The sequence below is a fragment of the Bombus huntii genome, chromosome 1 (assembly GCF_024542735.1).
Source record: "Bombus huntii isolate Logan2020A chromosome 1, iyBomHunt1.1, whole genome shotgun sequence".
NCBI lineage: Eukaryota > Metazoa > Arthropoda > Insecta > Hymenoptera > Apidae > Bombus > Bombus huntii.
The window spans coordinates 6,206,230-6,225,749 of record NC_066238.1 but is presented as its reverse complement, the minus strand read 5'-3'; the positions used below and the strand labels follow the sequence as shown (position 1 = coordinate 6,225,749).

At 34.2% G+C, this 19,520-nt stretch overlaps 1 protein-coding gene across 2 annotated transcripts in view; it reads right to left on the bottom strand.

Moving 5' to 3' along the window:
- Positions 1 to 19,520, bottom strand: part of LOC126870925 (uncharacterized) — a 71,824-nt gene that overhangs the window by 18,964 nt on the left and 33,340 nt on the right. The window contains exon 2 of one of the 2 annotated variants that reach the window (XM_050629132.1): positions 12,060 to 12,472. In XM_050629132.1, the coding sequence (XP_050485089.1) occupies positions 12,060 to 12,144 (85 nt within the window). In that variant the 5' untranslated portion in view covers positions 12,145 to 12,472. The remainder of the gene's footprint in view (positions 1 to 12,059; positions 12,473 to 19,520) is intronic. The other variant, XM_050629123.1, reaches the window with a different exon arrangement.

Genomic DNA, 19,520 nt, shown 5'->3' with positions numbered 1-19,520 from the left:
AAAATAATTTTCATTTCTCCACGTCCCTGCAATCTAAAAATACTCTGATTTTTTATAATTCCGCTCTTCCACATTCACCCCATCTTTTACTTACAAATATTCTCTTATTTCCATGAATACGACGCATTTCCGCGTCTAAAAGCACACAAAAATCCACCCTAACAAACTCGATGCGTAAGCGACGACACCGTTAAAAAAATCCTTGAATCTTCCTTCAACAAAGGGGACCTAATGAAAAAACATTGAAGCGTTTCTTTTTTCTTAACAGAACTTGCATCCACCTCGAGGCTCGATTTTAACGCGGTCTGGTCGTACTACTTGGCAACAATCGCGGTCGTTTGCGGGGATAATTTAGTCGCGTGTTGCGTGTGCTGCGAGAAAAAGGAGAAAAATCGAGGACAAAAGAGTAAATGTAAATTCGTTCTTAACGAGATATTCCCATAGGTGCATGTCCCGCGGGGAAGATTGCACACCCTTGTCCCTCGGCGAGGCGGCAAACGAAATCGTCGAAGTAGTCGAGCTGAGATTCCGCCCTGTTAAAACGACGTTAATCCCTTTTATAATAATATCCGCGTAGATTGAAGGACAACTTAATTAGCCGAGATTGTTAGGACCTCCGTGAAAGACCGCGACAATACTCTGCCGGACTGAAATTCGCCGATTATGCGGAGAATAACGTGGACTCCCTATTAAAGATTCATTTTCCGCCTAGCAATACGCCTTAAGATCAGCTAGCGCGTGTCTACAGGGCCCCTTTGCGCCATAATTTACCGAGTAACGATGTAACATCAGCGAATCGACAAGTTGCAAATTGTAAATTATTTAACGTTAATTAATTAAACTTTCTATTTTACAATTTTACGATTCTTACGTCAAATGGGACGGATAATGAAATGACTCGTAATTTACAAAATTTATCTACTTTTAAGATATCGTTTGGTTGATCGGCAAATTTGCTAATGCAAGCGAATTTATTAATATCAGTAATTTAGTATTTGTAACTTGCGACTTGTAAAACTTCGCTAATGATACTAGTTCGATTGTACGAAAGTGCTTGGGTCTGTGTTATCGTGAAACGAAGCTAGTTCAATTAGAACTGAACACGAGGACGAGTGAACAGTTTTTAACCCTTTCAATTCAATCATCAATTTTTTTTTATCCTGTTTCGTTATAGCATCTTTAATCTTTGTCCAATATATATTAATCTTTTAAAATAAAATGATCATTATATTACATAATTTTTATGAGTGTATCTGTAATTTATATCATGCAAGAGCTGTATCTAATTAAGTCATGAAGTCGTGGACCTCATGATCAGGGTTTTTATAGAATTTTCATTCGATAATAAGTCAAGATATGAATCACTTTTTATAATGTTACTAACACTATATCGTGAGTCTAGCTTCTGGCTAATATCTGAAGTGAAAGAGTTTGATATGAGCCTGGAATTGTTTTGTATTAATTATTAATAATAGAGACCTTTTTGGGGTGATTCTGTAAAGAAGGTATAACGCGCTAAAATTTGAGATCGGTTTTGCTGAAAACATAAATATATTTATGTATAGTTAATTAATAATTAATGACGTATCATAAAATGTAACACAATATTGGGTGTACATCGAGCGTAAAAGGATTAACGATTTATTTACTCGTAAATTGTTTTGCTGGAAAGAATGTTGTATAATTTCGAGATGGAAATAAAACAGATGAAAATTTTATTTCATCAATATGACAGTGTATTTCATTAATTTTCTTCGAATTGTCTGCGATTCGAATATTTATAACAGTGGTAGATAAACGGAAATATGCTCTTGATGGAAGCTGTATTTGAGAAGGTAATTATTCGACAAATTCAAATTACTCGGTTGTTTATTTGAAGTAACCGATAGAAAATACTGGTAGAAGGTACTGGATGAAATTATGTATTTTGTACATATTTTGAAGGAAGATTTTAGTTAAGGTAGCATTTTACGAAAGTTTATATACGATTTCACTTGAATAAATTTGTTTCTTTAATTCTAACGGAATTGTATTTGATAAAAAGAAACTATTTGACTTCAAAAAAATGTCTGGTATGTATTTAATTATTTTAATGAGTCAGATAATTCCCTGAAAGTATCTATGAATAAAATTTTTTCATAAAAATTCCTTATTTTACGCGTATCAAATTCAAATACCGTGATTAATCTTTTAAATTAAAAGAAAAAATCCCCTCTGCGAATTTTAATAAACAAGCTTCTAGTATTTTCATAAAAATTCCTTATTTTACGCGCGTCAAGATTAGATATCAAAAGGAAGCCAGAAATTGTTGATGAAATTTCAGCTCGTACTTTATGACGTCAACTGAACGACTACGGGAGGAAAAAGCGAACTCGCAATCGAGTTCGAGGAAGAAATTAAGTAGCCTGTACACGAAGGAACTCGCAACAAACAGATTGAATTAATCTGTTAATCTGTGGGGCTGTACAAGCAGACATGCAGAAACGTGGAATCTCTTACAAATTAGATTAAAGTAAAACGTCGTTAACGGAATGAGTGGAAGCTCCTTGCATAATTTTCACCGTAGACTGAGCAAAGCATATGGCAACATATCACGAATTGAATCCGGACGACATGAAACAGCCGTATATTTCCATATGCGTCGCCTGGCCTTTGAATACGATCGGGCCACGCGATAAACTGGCGAGAAATTAGCTTGCATAAATCATACGTAGAATATAATAACAACATCTGATGGTGTTGCGACGCTATTGGGAGTCGGAGTTCAACTAATTTTCAGAAACTCTAAGGATACAATCGTGTAAAATTAAATGCAACCCCCGTGAGACACTATGCAAGTGTCCTGAATCGATACTGTCCTCTTCGGAATATGTTGCTAAGCGTTAAATGCAAGAGATTGTGCATTTGTACCTTAATTCCAAACTTAATATATTGTTCAGATGGTAATGTATGAAATGTTGGATTTTGTTGCATTAATTCTTTAAATCTTTCCCTTTTTGATAAATATTTTTATCTTTGTAAATGAATCGTTGTATATCTACTTTATTATATCTCCTTTAATTGTCCTGTGATTTTTGAATTTCTATATTTCGACCGCACTAATTTTAGCAAAAAAAAAAAAAAAAAAAAAAAATCTGTAACGTTTTAAGAAAATGTTTGATACAAACGAGAAGTCATGCACACGAACAATTTTGTTCTATTTTGCAATTTCAAATATTTTTTAATATCAGAACAATACAAGATAAACAACATAACGCGACAAAGTTAAAGATGAAAATTCTATTTTGCTGACATTTACATATATCTACATATAATCGCATCCTTTCCAACATTCAGTGAAGCATAAATCACCAAACCAAATGAAATGTTTGGCACATTGAAAGTTATTCTTCGAATGAATTAAAATCTATCGTTGCTTGACGCGAATATTTTGAACATGAAATATAATTTGAGAAAGACTGTAAGACAAATTGTAACGAATTTAATTGGTATAAACTTTGTAAGTATCGTGGAAGAGGAAACACATAGGACACGCGTGAAGAGGGTTGACATTTTTGGTTAGACACTGTTTTCTTTTCCTATTTTTACGTGGAATGAAATAAACGTAAATGTTGAAATTATTGTATGAAATTAAAATAAGAAATTCGTCAATAAAAATTCAGAGGATAAAGAAAGCAAAATTACAAATTATAACTTATATACTAAGATAGCACACAAAAAGACAAATATTTATGATATATATCCGATAATTTACAGAAACAAAACCGGAGAAAAATAATTATAAGAAACGTGCTCGGAACTTTTAATTAATAATAACACGACGAGCTAGCCGAGTTTATCAAAGTTCAAATAAAAAGTTAATGTAGCGTAGATGGTAGGGCGTAATTATAAATATCATAGATTTTTAATCTGTTTAACTTTCCCTCGGCAGCGAGATATTTTTTTTCCATTTGTAAGAATCTCCTTTTAATCATCGTTTGGAGGAAATTGGTTCGGGAAGTTGGGCGTGCAATTAGCGTACCGGAACAAGCGAAAAACCTGTGTCAATCGAGAAAAACACGAAGGTTTAAAACACTGACTAACGACATAAAGGAATACGTAATAAGGGCATACGAGTCAAAGGTAAATGCTCGCGTTAATAGCCAATTACCAAGCAGTTTCCTGGTAGAACACGTTGCTTTCGATGAAAGCCTTACGCTTGCTAACCGTATAATCGAAAATTAGGGTGCAGTTTGCAAGTGCTTAAGCAACAACTGTTTATTGATATAGTTAATGAATTTCCGCGCAAACAGTTAGGTCTCGGCAAATACTATTGCATACAACGCTGCGTTCCTTGAAAATAAATGTTTCCCGTAGAATATCGGAAGTGGTTCGTTAGAAAACAAGAAAGTGGAAAATTATGCGTTGACAGAAATTTTGCAATATCGTGTAAGAAATATATTAAGAGAAAATGTTATTTGAGAGAGATTTTGTTATGAGTAACTGATATATGACGTGATCAATATAATTGATACGTTGTAGACAAAAATAGCATAGCGAAAAATAAAATTCATTCAAAGTGATGTAAGACAAATTATAAACTATTAATATTTCTGTAAACATATTAGGTTTTCCAGAAATGCATTATATGTCTTATTATCAGGGATTCTAGACAATCGAACATTAATTGATAATTAAAAAACACCTAATAAAATGCCACATTTTTTACGATAATACTGCTATCATGCAAAAATATAGTCGGATGATACTGTTACCATTATGTTACATTGAGGGTAATAATTAATTCGATCGTAGCAGAGAAGGGAACAGCCAATTACCATAATCTACCTATTTACGAAGAATTTTCGCTACTTAAGTGAATCGTTCCTTATTGTATTTGTTTCCCTTGTACCCGAAAATGAATTTGATAGAGGAAAACGACGGAGTTTCGTATAATTTAGAAAGCACAGTCAGAATTTTCGACTTGAAGTACAGAGATTATTACAATCTCTGATTTTCATGATATTTTCCACTACGATATTACGTATTCCACATTTATAATTTTATCTGCGGCACAACAAAAATTACCTTTATCTAAAACGTAACAGCTGAAGTCGATACGTAATAGGAAAAATATTTTACGTTAATTCTCATACTATTTAAAAATAGTATATAAAATATCTCGTTTGAAAGCCACGATAATTTCAGAATATTTGATGAAATAATAATCTTCTCCGTCATGCAATTTACACATATACACAAAGAATATTCGCGTAACGTTAATGAATAGAAAAGCGTTCCAATTTTACGATTATTTAAGGTAAATAATATTAATACAATAGATCGAAATAGACTAGAGATTGGAGGTAAAATTTCAAATCCTGTTAATGGTGTTGTAGAATACATCAAAACCGAATAGAGATTTCAATTCATGCATAATTATAAGTATGAATCACGATTAAATTGTCCACCTGTAGCACGCGACGTACGTGCATGAATTGTGCGCACCATCCATCACCGGTAGATAATAGCAGGTATTGGATCCATGTGCTTTAAAGACACAGTGCTTTGGGGAAGGTGGGATCAAAATTGATCCGCTATGCATTATCGTTATTACATTAAGTGGGTCGCAGTATAACCCACTAAGCTTCAAAGGCTTATGCCGAGAATTGAGTAAAGGTTAGTTATTTATACCCTAGCTGGTGAACGCTAAAATCCAAAATTTCGAGGAAGACACAAAACGGCTCAACGACGTGTCTATAAAAAATCAAGAAATTTCCAATTCTATGTATATATTATATGAAGTAAAAAATAGAAGCCGATGGTTTTAAATAACCATTTTATATTCTATTTTATTGTAGTAATTGTCTGGTAAAATCATATGGAATTTAAGTACGACAGTTTTCTTCTGTTTTTGGGGTTGTAATTTTGAAGATATTTTTAACTCTATGTATCGAAGGGGCGTAAAATATAGTTTTGTCATCCTGAACGTTTAAGCATTTTCTATTCTATTTTAGTAATCACCTAGTAGTTAAGTACACGCGTGTCTTATCTTTTATGGGGTTGTAATTTTAAATAGAAATAGAAGCACGAAGTATGCACGTTAAAGTGCATCTATTTCTGCCTAAACAAAAGGGACAAATATAACAGAAGCATCTCGAACCGCATACTTCGTACTAACATGTTAGTCTAACTCACGGTATCTACCTTTCGAGGTTTTCTGTTTTGTTTAATTTGGATGTTACCCGAGTGTCTGGTTACCTTGTGCATTCTTTGATGTTTTAATGTACATTTATAACTGGCAGTTCTCGAGATCTATGCTTAGTTCGTGTGCAGGCGTTTTGTTTTAAACAAAAGTTTCATTTACGTGTTGTTATACGTGTATCAACATTTTTCTCCTCTCCAAACTTTCCTTAACCCCTTAACCTACGATTTACGTTCGAGAATTTTGGGCCGAAAACGTAAACAAGCTATTATATATTATATTATATATTATATTTGGCCCGATCATCGTATTACGGGCTATGCCCGTAGTTGTAGGTTAAGGGGTTAATATCCGTGCAAAGCTTGCTATACACTTTGGTGTACTTCGCTACGTTTTTTTTAAACAGGGTTGACAAAAAATTGATATGAATTTTATATCACGTCGAATAATAAATAAATGTAAAGAATTGATGAAGATAAATTGACAGTAAATTTAGATTTAGTAAATTTAGAATAGAAATTCTATTAGCAAACAGTGCATGAAGAATCAGAGAATAATTTATTGATTCTCATATTGATTCAGACGTGTTTTAAAAATTCTAGTCAATAACCTTTATGAAGTTCGAGCTATATAATTCCCTCTACTTATATTTTATCGATATCAATTTTTTATATTTAATACAATATATCTTCTTTCCTATGCTAAATGTATAATGCATAATGTATAATAAGAGAATATCTTAGAATAAGAATAAGAATAATTCCAATCTTTTACCACTAATTAATTTAATCAATTTTCTATGTAGTTAACTTTTATATAACTTTTAAATTCCTTACATTTATCACCGACTATTTAACTAACTATTTTTGTCCTAAACTCAAACATGATAAAAGTGAAATTTAAATTGCTTTGATTAGAACTGCTTCAAATAAAATTTCTAAGTCATGCGCAACTTGATTTTTAATTAAACAATTCGTATACACTACAGTCTAATATTATTTGAATATAACTGGAACAAAAGTAAGTTGCCATCATTTCCCATCTCTCTAAGATCCAGTTTTCGAGCTAACGTTCCCACAACGCGCTCCTGTTTAATAACGTAACGACATTGTAGAGCGATAATTAATGGTGGCTGCTGGAGGGTTAAAAAAAAAGGTGAATGAGAAATGATTACACCTTTGACGGGTCATTAATGAAAATCTACTCGGCGGAAAGTCGAAGAACAGCATCGAATATTGTTGTCGGCAACACAAACGACATTACTAAGCCGTATAATTAGTAGTAAGTGAGGCGTTATTAGTAATTAATTTGCACGCTTTAAGGAACGAAGCCTGCAATCTTCATAATTCGAAATTTTATACGGAATTCGGTCAAATTGCGTGACCTGTTTCCCATCGTCTTCATTTATCTCGAAACCCTTCTCGTTCGCCCCTTAAATCACTGAGAATGAATGAGGGACCGAACAAAAATTAATAACTTCTGAAATTTCGGAGTCGAACTATAATTATTTGAGATAAATCTGTATGATTCTCTGAACTAATTAATAGTGAAGGGAATATGCAAACTAATTTCCTTCCTGATTATTTCACTCTAATTTTCGAACAATTTTACGAACCTATTTCTATAATACTTTAGGCATTTTATATAGGTAGGTTTTAGAAAATGTAATAACGGCTTCAATGTATAAATTAATACAAAACTGTATATTACATATAAATAATTGGAAATTTTTTTTTTCCAAAACAAAGAGATATTATTATATATTTTTGGAATTTTCACATATGTTTGCGCGATATATTTATACGCTTTGCATGGAATTGCTGAAAAAATCGTTATTAATTGTGTTATTAATTGTTGATTCTGATCGTTAATTATTATACTAATGAACATTTTATCTATGTTTATTCAACGCGATATTTGAGAACTGTAAGTTAATTTTTATTTGTATTTCGTATTTTAAATAATAATATTACCTCGTTTATGCACAAAGAATAAATAAAGATTAATACGCAACTGAAATTAATTCTAAAAAGAAAACACGTGAATTATAAAAAACCAAATGCATGTTTCATGATGTGATCAATAAAATAAAATAATGTAATAACAAATGAATAATATGATAAACATCTAACAAAAAAATAATATTTCAGTCCCTTAATTTTTGTCAGCAAATTTCCTAATTATTTTCAATCAAATGAACATCTTTTTATAAGATGTTTTACAGTTTTACCCTGTATCAAATAAAATAAAATAAACAAAGATATTTCACAATAGATAAATACTCGATTACCTTCGTAATTTTCTTAACCCATTAAGTTCTCAGCAATAATCTATCATAATGTTATAAATACTTTAACTTCTTCAAATTTCATAAAGAAGTAGCAACGAAAGAAAAAAATTCAGGGGACCTATTTCATCGTCAAGATGTTAAATGAATAGAATTCGTTGATGTAAATCGACTGGGAAGAATCTTATAATTAATTAAAAATAAAGACATTCTGCTACGATCAGTTAGAACAACGAACGAGTCGTGACTGCACGCCGTGTCAGTTCTTCAGAAGACATCCTCTGCTCGGCTACCATAAGTCACGAGCCAATTATAAGGGCGCCTTTGAACGGCTAAAAATCGGAGGCATTTGCGGTCCATCGACGCAGAGCCGCGTAACGACTAATAAGTAGCGCTTGCATTAATAATTAATTAGCGAGCCTGTCGGCCAAGCGAGCTGACCAATTTCCATAATTCAACGACCACGGCAATATACAATATCGCGCGAGCCCTTTCGAACGTGAGGACCTCTAGCCCAGCAATAATGGCGGGGCCGATACTAATAATTACTGGTGGATTCGCACGCGAGTCAATTGCAAATTAGTCGGCGGCTGCGTATAATTGCCGAGTTTTTTGCCGGTGTCGAATCGTTAAGTTCCCCTGGTCTGCCTTGTATGGTAAACAGCCATTACGTCGCTCGAATAACGTTACGTAGGACGCGTTGTTCGTCCGATGCGGCGCGGAGCCACGTGTACTTCTTTTTCCATTCTCCACCTCTGTCAAATTTTACGCATCGAGGATCGATTAAGCTGGTTTAACGTTGAAACTACCGAAGTAGTCAACCTGATCGGTTCATAATTTTTCATAGTAGTTTTATATCTGATTTACAATGGAGCATTTACGGGGATTTGAATGGTTTTTGGTGAAGTACATAGGTATATTGTATGCACATGGGTATGGAGTTATTCTTTCCTTTGTTACTGGAACAATTAATTGTAAGACGAACAAGTTATAATTTCTCGTAGTAGTTTCACAGATTTGCAACGCTGTATTTCTGGGGATATAAGTGATTTTTACTAAACTTTGTATATAGATCAGGGATTTACCCCGTTTGTTACTAGAGGAGGTAAAAGTAACCAGTTCACAATTCTTCATAATAATTTTATAGATTGGAAATAGCGTACTTCTGGGGATTTCAGATTGATTTTTCATAAAATATATAGAGAAATGTTTGTTTGTTATTTTTTTGCACTGCGTATTTTTCCATACGAATTTCATTTGAATTTCTTTCCTACAAGCTTCATGCTTCAAATGTCAATAGTTCTACAGTAAATACAAATTTGTAACTTTTCATATTATTTATCTAGTAAAAATAAAAGTAAATAAGTGAATTTAGTTGTCGCTAGCTTTGTGGAATTTTTGTATTTATTAGGATGTAAGATTGGATGAACGACTTTGTTTTCATTCGCTACGGTGCTGGTCGTAGATGGTTTTGTTAATATTATGTTCCAAGCAGATAGAAATTTCCCTTTTTGTTGAGTAGAAATATTCGTGGCAGAGTGGAGAATGGTGTAGTAGAGTGAAAATGCAAAAAACCGGTTATACACGCGTGACGGTTAAATAAGAACTCCTATATTTCAGATTTTTTAAGATCAATATAGGCAAAGTTGAATTCAAAAAGGAAAGTATTCAAATCTAGTAATCGCAACGATTTTGTTAAATAAATCGGAAAATACGACAAAAATATCCACGAATATTTATTACTACTAAGTTATGTATCAAGTAATCCTAAAAAATTATATAAAATAATAAATAAGTATAAAAGTTTGCAATCGTTATTTTAACTAAAAGCCAGCCTGAACTACGAATTTTACAAACTTCCTCAACGCATAATCTGCAGTAACAAAATTTATCTCCTACAATTCAAACAATTCGAAGAATCAATTTCCTATCGTCCGAACATTTTTCCAATCAAACAATAGAAATATTTAACAACTTTTATTCTCGTCCATTCGCTCTTTTATTCATTCGTGCAACTACAATTTAATATAGGAAAAAAAGAGAGAAAAACGAAAAAGAAGAACGCAGAATCGAGTCACGCAATTATTGACGTTATTATTTCTCCGGTTAATTAAAATAGCAGGGCTACGGTAGAGCGTGCGGCTCGAATAATTGCGACCGACGAATTGTTTAATTTGAATCGTCGTGAGTACGTGGAATTTAAATGTTCGTCGCTTTACACCCGCACGATTTGAATACCGGTGACCGGTGGTGGCGAGTCGAATTAAGGGAAAATCAGAAATGATTGTCACGTTGTCGAACCGTTGGATTATGTTCGACTTCGAGCTCGATGCCGTATGAATATTCATAGCGTTTCACCCCTTCGCGAAAAATTCCTAAGCAACCGACAGAGCGGCCCACGAATGCTCTATATAATTAATCGTATGCGTCGGCACGTATCTGATAACCGGATGATCCTTAATTCAGCCGCTCTTTATTTTGGGTAACACCTCTCCCGCTGAGTATCGCGCGCGGAATTTCAAACAATGCTAGGGAATTTTTTATCCTCGGGGGGAAAAAACTTCCTCCTCTTACCTCCTCGTTCGTTATTGAATCAACGCTGGAAACCGAGGCAAATACCAGCGTTCCTTTTTGCGATGAAATTGTAGAGATAGTAGAGATCGGAAACATGTTTGCATTGATTTAGCACTGCTACTTTATTCCGTTGTCCAGACAAAGCCTTTTTCCATTTGCTCTCGTTAGAAAATTTTATACATTGATCGTGTTATTCGATTGTATGCTTCTGATTTTTTCTCGAATATAAATAAATAGAGATGAAATGAAAGAGAAATACGTTACTTTAATTTTTGGTACGAATAAAATGTTATTTATATTTGTTTATCGAGTTTGCTTCTTGTTTAATTTAATTTATTCTATATTTGAATATTACGTTATTCTAATTTTAGCTAGATTATTAATTCTTTCTTTCTGTCTGTCTGCCTATCTCTTTTAAAATAAATCTTCATACTTGTTGAAATAAAATCATTTTAACGGCCAACAAGTCTATTTTTCGGAATTTACTTTCTTCCGTAATTTATTCACCGAATAAAAGTAGGATAATTCTAACGGAGAAATTTAATAATCATTAAACTATCTTTACTAATTCTACGAATTCGCATAATTATTCTCCGCGTTTCAAAGAAACCTTTTCCCCATTAACCGAAAGATGAAAAACTCATCCCTCTAGGCGGTCCGCAGGTTTCCATATTTCCCTTGAAAAAACTAGGAAAAAATGGAGTAGCAAAAAAGAAGGGTATTCTTCCTATCTAAAAATACCTAAAAAAAAAGACAGTAGAACATAACGAAATATTTGTTCCGAAATCCGTGCCCAGAAATTCATTTCAATATCTTCTACGATATCCTCTAACCGTGCAATATATCAAGAGCACAAAAACAGTATTCACGTGGAAATTGGTTTCGACGATGTTCGCCAAGGTTTTTATCGGGCAACGTCTAGTAAGATGAACTATAGTCTCGATCGGATGAATTAATCTCGGAGCCGTCAGGGGGTGTGAGACGGAAGCATCGAGTCCGAAAATTCGCACGTACCTCGAGTTTCGACGAGAGCCCAGCAAAGATTGGCCAAGGAGAAGAGCAGCAGAGAAAGTAGGTAGAGCGCGGCATCCCATCTCATCTTCGTTGTTCCGGATAGCTTTCTCGGTGGCTGCCTTCACTCTTCTCTCGCCCCTCCTTCACCGGTCGCGCTCATCTTCTATCATCCCCCGGCGCGTTTTCAACGGTGCACGCCGCGAAGGCTTCCGTGTTCCGGCTCGAGGACCGCACAGCACAGGCCACCCTCCGAGTCGACACCAAGCCGTGGAATACAAGGATGCGGGGAAACGGTGAAAAAAGAGCGAGAAGAACGCTCGTGTCAGCGTGCTCGGCTTCCCAGTCGGTGCAAGGGTGCTTATCACCTGGCTGATAACACCTGCAAAACAAATAGCCACTGTAGTAAACAGAGGCTACGTTTTCTCGTGTAATTAACCTGCTGGTAATCCCAAGGTAGTGAGGAATTTGTTCTCTACTCCTCCTCTATCTTATATGTATATATAACCAGCCAGAAATTTGGAATATTTCTCACTTTTATTTATTATTGGATCTCCTGCTGACTGTGTTATTAACGCTAGAATTATTACTGAACAAAGCGCGAGCTTGTGCCAACGAAATTAAAATGAAAAATACCTAGGAGAAAATGTTTTATACATACGATAGCTGGAATAATAAATTTATAAAATACCTGAAAAATTGTCGATCGATCATTTGTAATAAAATATTCTGGTAGTTCTAGCGTCAATATACCCGGACAAATTGTTTTCCAGAGGCTAGGGCTCATTCAAATTTCTCTTTAAGTTAGAAATATGATTTTACCGAGTAGTTGTAATAATTTGTCTTGTAATATGATTTTGTTGATTTAAATCTGACGTCGATAAGTCAATAAAAAGAACTCCATTTATAATTGAAAGAAAAGTATTTCTTAAGAATTTACAAACATGAAATTGCCCTAATATCTATGTTTGCAGAAAAGTTTCCTAAGTCTGCTGAAACTACTGGTAGTCATTATTATGTTATAAGGTAGTTAGCTAAGAAATAAAGAGAATCAAACTATGTATCCATCATCCCTCTTTTCTCGTATATTCAAATAAAACCATATGATAATACACGAATTGAATAATACCAAAAAGTTAACTTCTCAGGAGTTCTATGATTCACGTTTCACCACAGTAGGAAACTTTTGTTTCATAATTCTGATTTTTTATCACATAAACTCGTCCCCATCTCAAATCTACTAAATGTCTCGTAGTTTATAGGTTGGAGCGTAAGCATCCTACATACATACATAGTTGTTTTACGCTTCTATTTTTCTGTTTCTCGTTCTCCTCGCTTTTTTCTCCAGCTTTTCTTTAGCGCCCTTAACGAGTCTCGTACGTACTGCGAAATTGAAATAAAAGCGGACGAACGAGTCCACGGTTTCCGCGCATAAAGCGGCTGATTTAACCGGATCTTCTCTCTCTCTCTTTCTCTCTCTCGCATGCGGAATTCATTTCTGCGGATTCGTTCTTGGATGTATCTATGGGAAGCGGTGCTCGCGGTGGTTACCTGCTTGCCGCCTCTATGAAGCGTCGTGAAATTAGTTTGCGAGGAAAATAAAAGGGAAATATGAGTGGAGATATTTAGTGGGTCGTGGATTAAGGGAAACATACCGTGGGGATCCTCTGTCCCTTCCTTTTTACGATTCCGAGCGGGAAAGTTACCCTCGCGCTCGAACAAAACTGAAAACAGGAAACTTACAGACGTGTGGAAAGAACGAATTGGACACGAACTTTGAAATAAATATAATGTATTATACATGCTAATATTCGGACGCAACAGTATCTGTTTGTTGCTTTGTATAAGAGAGGGTGATTTAATTTGCGTATATAATATGAACCGTTTCTTTCTAACAATAACGTGTAACAAAAGATTTTTAACAGAAAGGAGGTTGCTCACTTTGTTTCCGAATTTCGATGCTGCCTTCTTCGTCGTGTCAGCGAATAATAATCGTGCAATTTCACGATAACTTTTACCCTTTCCCCTATGATGAATTGCATGTTGTCTTTTATCAAAGCCAGTATTCTTTCCTTTCTGTGACATGTTAAATTGTTTGGTGTGTTATGGAAATATTGATGTCAATTTCTTCTGCCGTTAACTATAGAGCAATCTTACAATTATGTAGAATAAATTTATTTCGCAATTCGGACAGTTTCTAAGAATTTTTAGATAGAAACGCAAACAAGTAAAATATGCAACGCGATATTTAAATCATTCGCTCTTTAACAACCAATAAATAGAGAGAGAGAGAGAGAAAGCGAGAGAGCTTTTTTGAAATATTAATATGCATAACTATAATATGTACATTGCAGAAATCTCTGTAGTTGGTTGATAAAATTATAAGTACAATCGAAAGGTTGAAATGTAAATGTTAATTAATAATGAACAAACGATACAAGTGACAATTAAACTGTGATTGAAAGAGATAAGTCTATAGCGTACAAATGAATAGATTTAACTAATCTGCTTATTCAAAGGTTCAGTTACGCTTCATAAATAAATTGATAAATTAATATAGTAAAATTTATACAATAAATTTTGTATTTCGTATAATAAAGATACTTATGAGATTGAATATGTAAAATTCTTCTCTAGTTGGCTGATAAAATTGGAAATACTAATTCTATTTAGAAGAAGACAATTCTATAGTAAAATTTGTGAGGTAAGCATCGTGTTTGGTTAAAAATATACTAAGCTTTATCACATTTGTAAATATAGGTACTTATATGATAGACGTAGTTAGATAAGTGGGAAGAATAACAAAACTGTTGTCTATCTTAATCAGTAGAATTCTCATATGTGGTACTATGGGCCTACCATCAGAATTTTATATTAGGTCATCCCGTAAGTAAACGGTATAATTTTTTTAGGGCTGAATTCAAAACGTTAGACCTCGCGATGATAAGGGTTTTATAAGCAGGAATGGAATTTATAATATCCAGAATATTCTTACCATAAAGTATCTTAGAAGTTGTGCTATACAACCAACAAGATTAGCAACTTATTATATTTTCAAAACAGTTACTTTATTCCATGTTTATACTATACTCTACAAATAATTTTTATCTATATTTGTATAGTCCTGCGGCACGCCAATTAGTAATTTCAAAATATTTTACGCTGTTTTTTAATTCAATTTTTTTTTGTTCGTTCATTTTTTAATATTTTAACGTTACGTAACTTTTTAATGAATGTAAACTAATTAAGCCAATCGAAAACTTATCGATCCCTACGTATATCATCGATCTTGAATTTCAATCTCACATCTCTCTAATTACAGGTCAGAATACTCGCGTAAGTCACAAAATCGATCGCTGCTACCATCGCGCGTGAACAACTTTTCTAAGATCTCTTGGAACAGAGGCATTCGTCACGGTGCGGAATTGCGCAATCAAAAGTACCCGGTATTCCGCATCGTAAAGCATCCGTGAGTTCCCATAGTATCCCGTGAGCGAGCAGAATCCCTAGTGTGTCTCAGCTCGAGGATATCGTTCGGTGATCCATTAAACGATAACGACCATAAAGATACAGGTATAATAGAATCTTTCTTCAATTTCATCGCGGGCGTAACGTCGTGGCGCGGCGGCCAGTCGCGGATGGGCCGTTTTTGCAGCGATAAAAGTGCCTCTTTATCCGAACCACGGTGAACTTATTCCGATTCCGTGATCCTCGCGGCGCGATCCATGGGATTCGCCGACGCGTCTACGTGCACGACCGCCCTCGTGTTTGCCTTGCTCCTTATGCTAAATCCTCGACGTGGATCGAGAAGGGATGACTGGATGGGAGTTCTTTTCGATCTTCTTCAGGTGGCTTCGCCGATCCGGCGAGGCGGTGTTCGTCGTCGAGAAAAGAAAAGGAAGGGAAAAGAAATGGAAACGAATAGAAAAAGAGAAAAAGGGAGGAAAAGAGCTGGAGAGAGTCTCGGTTAAGGAGTTGGAACGAAATTCCGAAAGTTCCTGCTCAGTGAAACAGGTCACGGAACGAAAGAGCCGTCGTGGAGGAACGGTGGCGGTCTTTAAAAAGTTTTTCCTAGCTCCATTGCGGCGAATCCGGCGCTGGGATGCCGCTCGGATTCCCCGGGGATAAAACAAAGGATAATCAGGTCGCTTTTTATTCCCTGGACGGGTTCTGTCGGGTAGTTGCGAAGCTGCCTCTGGAATTACCGGCTTCCGACCCTTCTTTTCCTGTCTTCGCCACTTCTAAGCTGCTCGAATTAGGCTACGTTAATCCTTCGATGCCTGGCCTTCGCTTCGGGCCTGCGGCAAGCCAACAGCCAGAGAGGTATCGCGCTTCTTCTCCCTCCCTGTCACGAGACGTCTTCGTTAACGCATCCGTCTTTCGCCTTAAACAGACCACTTCTCGTTCATCGACGAAATTGGATTACGACGTGACGAGCTTCGCTTATGGTTTTTCGATGCATCCTGCGGTTGCTACCCTTTAACTTCGTACGCTGTTGTTTGCTGCGTTTGGTAGTTGTAGCGGTTTGCTAGGTGGTTTTTGACGTTGTATTTACTGATAATAGCGAATAGAGCAATTGAAATGGTAAACGATGTAAATGCCAGAAGCGAAGATTTGCAGTAGAAACAAAAAGACATTTCAGTTAATTCTGTCATTTATATCATTTATGTTTTAAACGATCTATACTTTCATCGTGTGTCGCCTTTGCAGATTCAAACGAAGAATAAATAGTAAAAATTATATGAGATTAATTGTATCGATTTTTTTCAATTACAATTTATTTCCTATATGATCATTGTGTTTTTCGATAAATTATTAATAAATAATTTAATAATTAAAATAAATTAATCTACCACTTATAACTTTTTTCAGAATCTACATCTCTTTCCACTGGTAAAGTCCTTTTTATTCTTTTCCACTTGTTCCATTCCACGCGTTCGTTCCAAAATCAAAACCACTTCAACTTCTCATATATTGAGTGTCGCGGATGGTTATTTGGTTTGGCAATTACTAATTGCTCGGTTATCGTCGTTATATTTCAAATAAACAATATTGATTTAGAGTGTGTATGTGATAGAAACTTTTTGCTTCATTATTGGCTTGTAACGCAAATTATTTTCTTCGTACGTTTTAAAGATGTTCATTTTGTTCGTACTAATTTTCAGTATGCGAGCTGTTATTTAGCGTAACTGGATAATTTCGATGATTTTCATTACCCGTATATGGTTATTTGATATTACAGTTTCTGACAGTTATGGTAGGTATCATGATCGATTATAAACGTGATATTTCATGAAACCTTCATAATTGTTAATTTGACATTTAGTTTACGATTCAGGTATCAGTTTCTATGGTACACAAAACGCTCATGTTTCGAACATGTTCTAATTTCAAAATCGTATTCTGTAATTAGTTGAAATATTATGATAGACATATATTACTGACTTAATTAGATTCTTTTTTTTTCTATTCTATTAATGAATCATACATTCTCGCGGTATGAAAATAAAACCTTAAAATTATTTCAATTCTGAGCATTTATGCATGGAAGATATGATTTATTATTAATTAGTGGACAACGCTATTCGATTCAGATCATTCATATTTTTGCTTCGTGGATGTTAAATGACTCAGTTTTATCGAAACTTTCCGATAGTCGCAGAAAATATACACAGCGATGCGTTATCGACTCTGTTTGAACTAAAATGTCCATCATTAATTCATTCATGAAGATAAGATAAGTTATTGCAACGAGAAATTCTTCCATCAAGAATCACAGTGATATTGCACGATATTGAGAGAGTTTGTAAAACGTTTAATTAATTTTCGTATCAGAGAACTACAAAATTATTCTAGAAAATAATGTCACAGAAAAAAAATGACTTCGATCGTTTAATATGTCTCATTAAACGGAAAACTACAGCCATGAAAAAGATAATAACGAAACAAAAATTTGCAAGTCGATGTGTCAAAAAAAAAAAAAAAAAAAAAGAAAAGAAAGAAGAGAAAAAGAAAGAAAAAAAACGAAGAAGAAGAAAATAAAAATTAATACTATTGAATATATTAATAATTGTATGCTATACGCTTCTACTGAATAGCAGATTTTTTTATTTAAACAAAAATAATTCCATTTCTGTTATTGAATTATCTTATATGGGCCGATATTAATATACTACGATATTCCTAATAGAAAGGAACTAATTTAATCTCTATAAAGAGATAGAAATAATAAAAAATTGTGGCATACCTTTCTTTCGAATTATATTCACTTTCATCTCTAGCTTTCTAATCTTTTTAGTGGGTTTTTAACGATTAGAACGTGTTCCCGGTGGAAACACCGATGAGAATCTTGCTATTACTGTTCGTTCGTACAACGTAATTGTCGTATTCACATCTCGCGATTTTAAAGGAAAGTTTCACGCACAAAGGAAATGCTAAGAACAAGGACTGGGTATTTTGTATTCAGGACACGTTATTAACGGACGTAAGCACACCTTTAACAGAAGCTTTTTACACTCCTATATTCAGCACGCGACCTTAACAGTTCAACTATTCGGCAAATTCTCGACATCGTGCCGTAAGACCGTGTTCTGAATATAACAGTGAGAACAGTTTCGTTCATAAAAGAACAGAAAGCTTTAATTTTTTATAATTCTTGAATGTCTACGTGTTTAAATATCAATTTACAAGAGAAAACTTTCTATTCTCTTACAACTTTCAATAGTTTTCCTATTTACTAACCTACATAGTATCGCTTTATCTTCTTCCCATACTACGTATCATTGCTTGTAGTATTTAGTATTTAGTAGTTATATGTTAGTATTTAGTTAGTAGTATTTAGCTTGTAGTAGTCATTGCTCAGGTAATATCATGTTTATATACATGTAAATCACTGATAAACCAAGTTGATCAACTTTATATCCCGAAAGTTTCTCAATTTTAGTACCAAAACAGTGTTTAATTCTTCAGAAATTAAACGATTAATCTGAATGACGTGGATTAGTTTGGTTCTTTTGCGCCTCATTTTGCCAATTTACTAGAAGAGATGAAACATTCTTTAATTTTGAGATACACGCGGGAATTAATTTTGAACACGAACTATTTCCTAAAATGAGAAAAGTAGCTTTTTCAGAAAATTGATTTTCTTAAAAAATCAGGAAGCTGGTTTTCTACAAAAGAAGAAAAATCTGACGATGTATAATTTTGATATAAAATGCCTAAAAATGAGATCTATGAAATTTATTAATAAACAAAGTATTATCCATTGTTTCTTAGAACTATATTTTTTTTGCAATTTTCTAATTCCTCTTCCGTAAAATTGTTAAAAATAGGAAACAGAATATTTGCTCGCAACATTTCTCTATACCAATTCGATATCTATTACTTTTTTCAATTTTCAGCGGCACATTACCATCATAAAACAATAGAACAGATGAAAATCTATCCATGTCAAGTTTAAAGAAT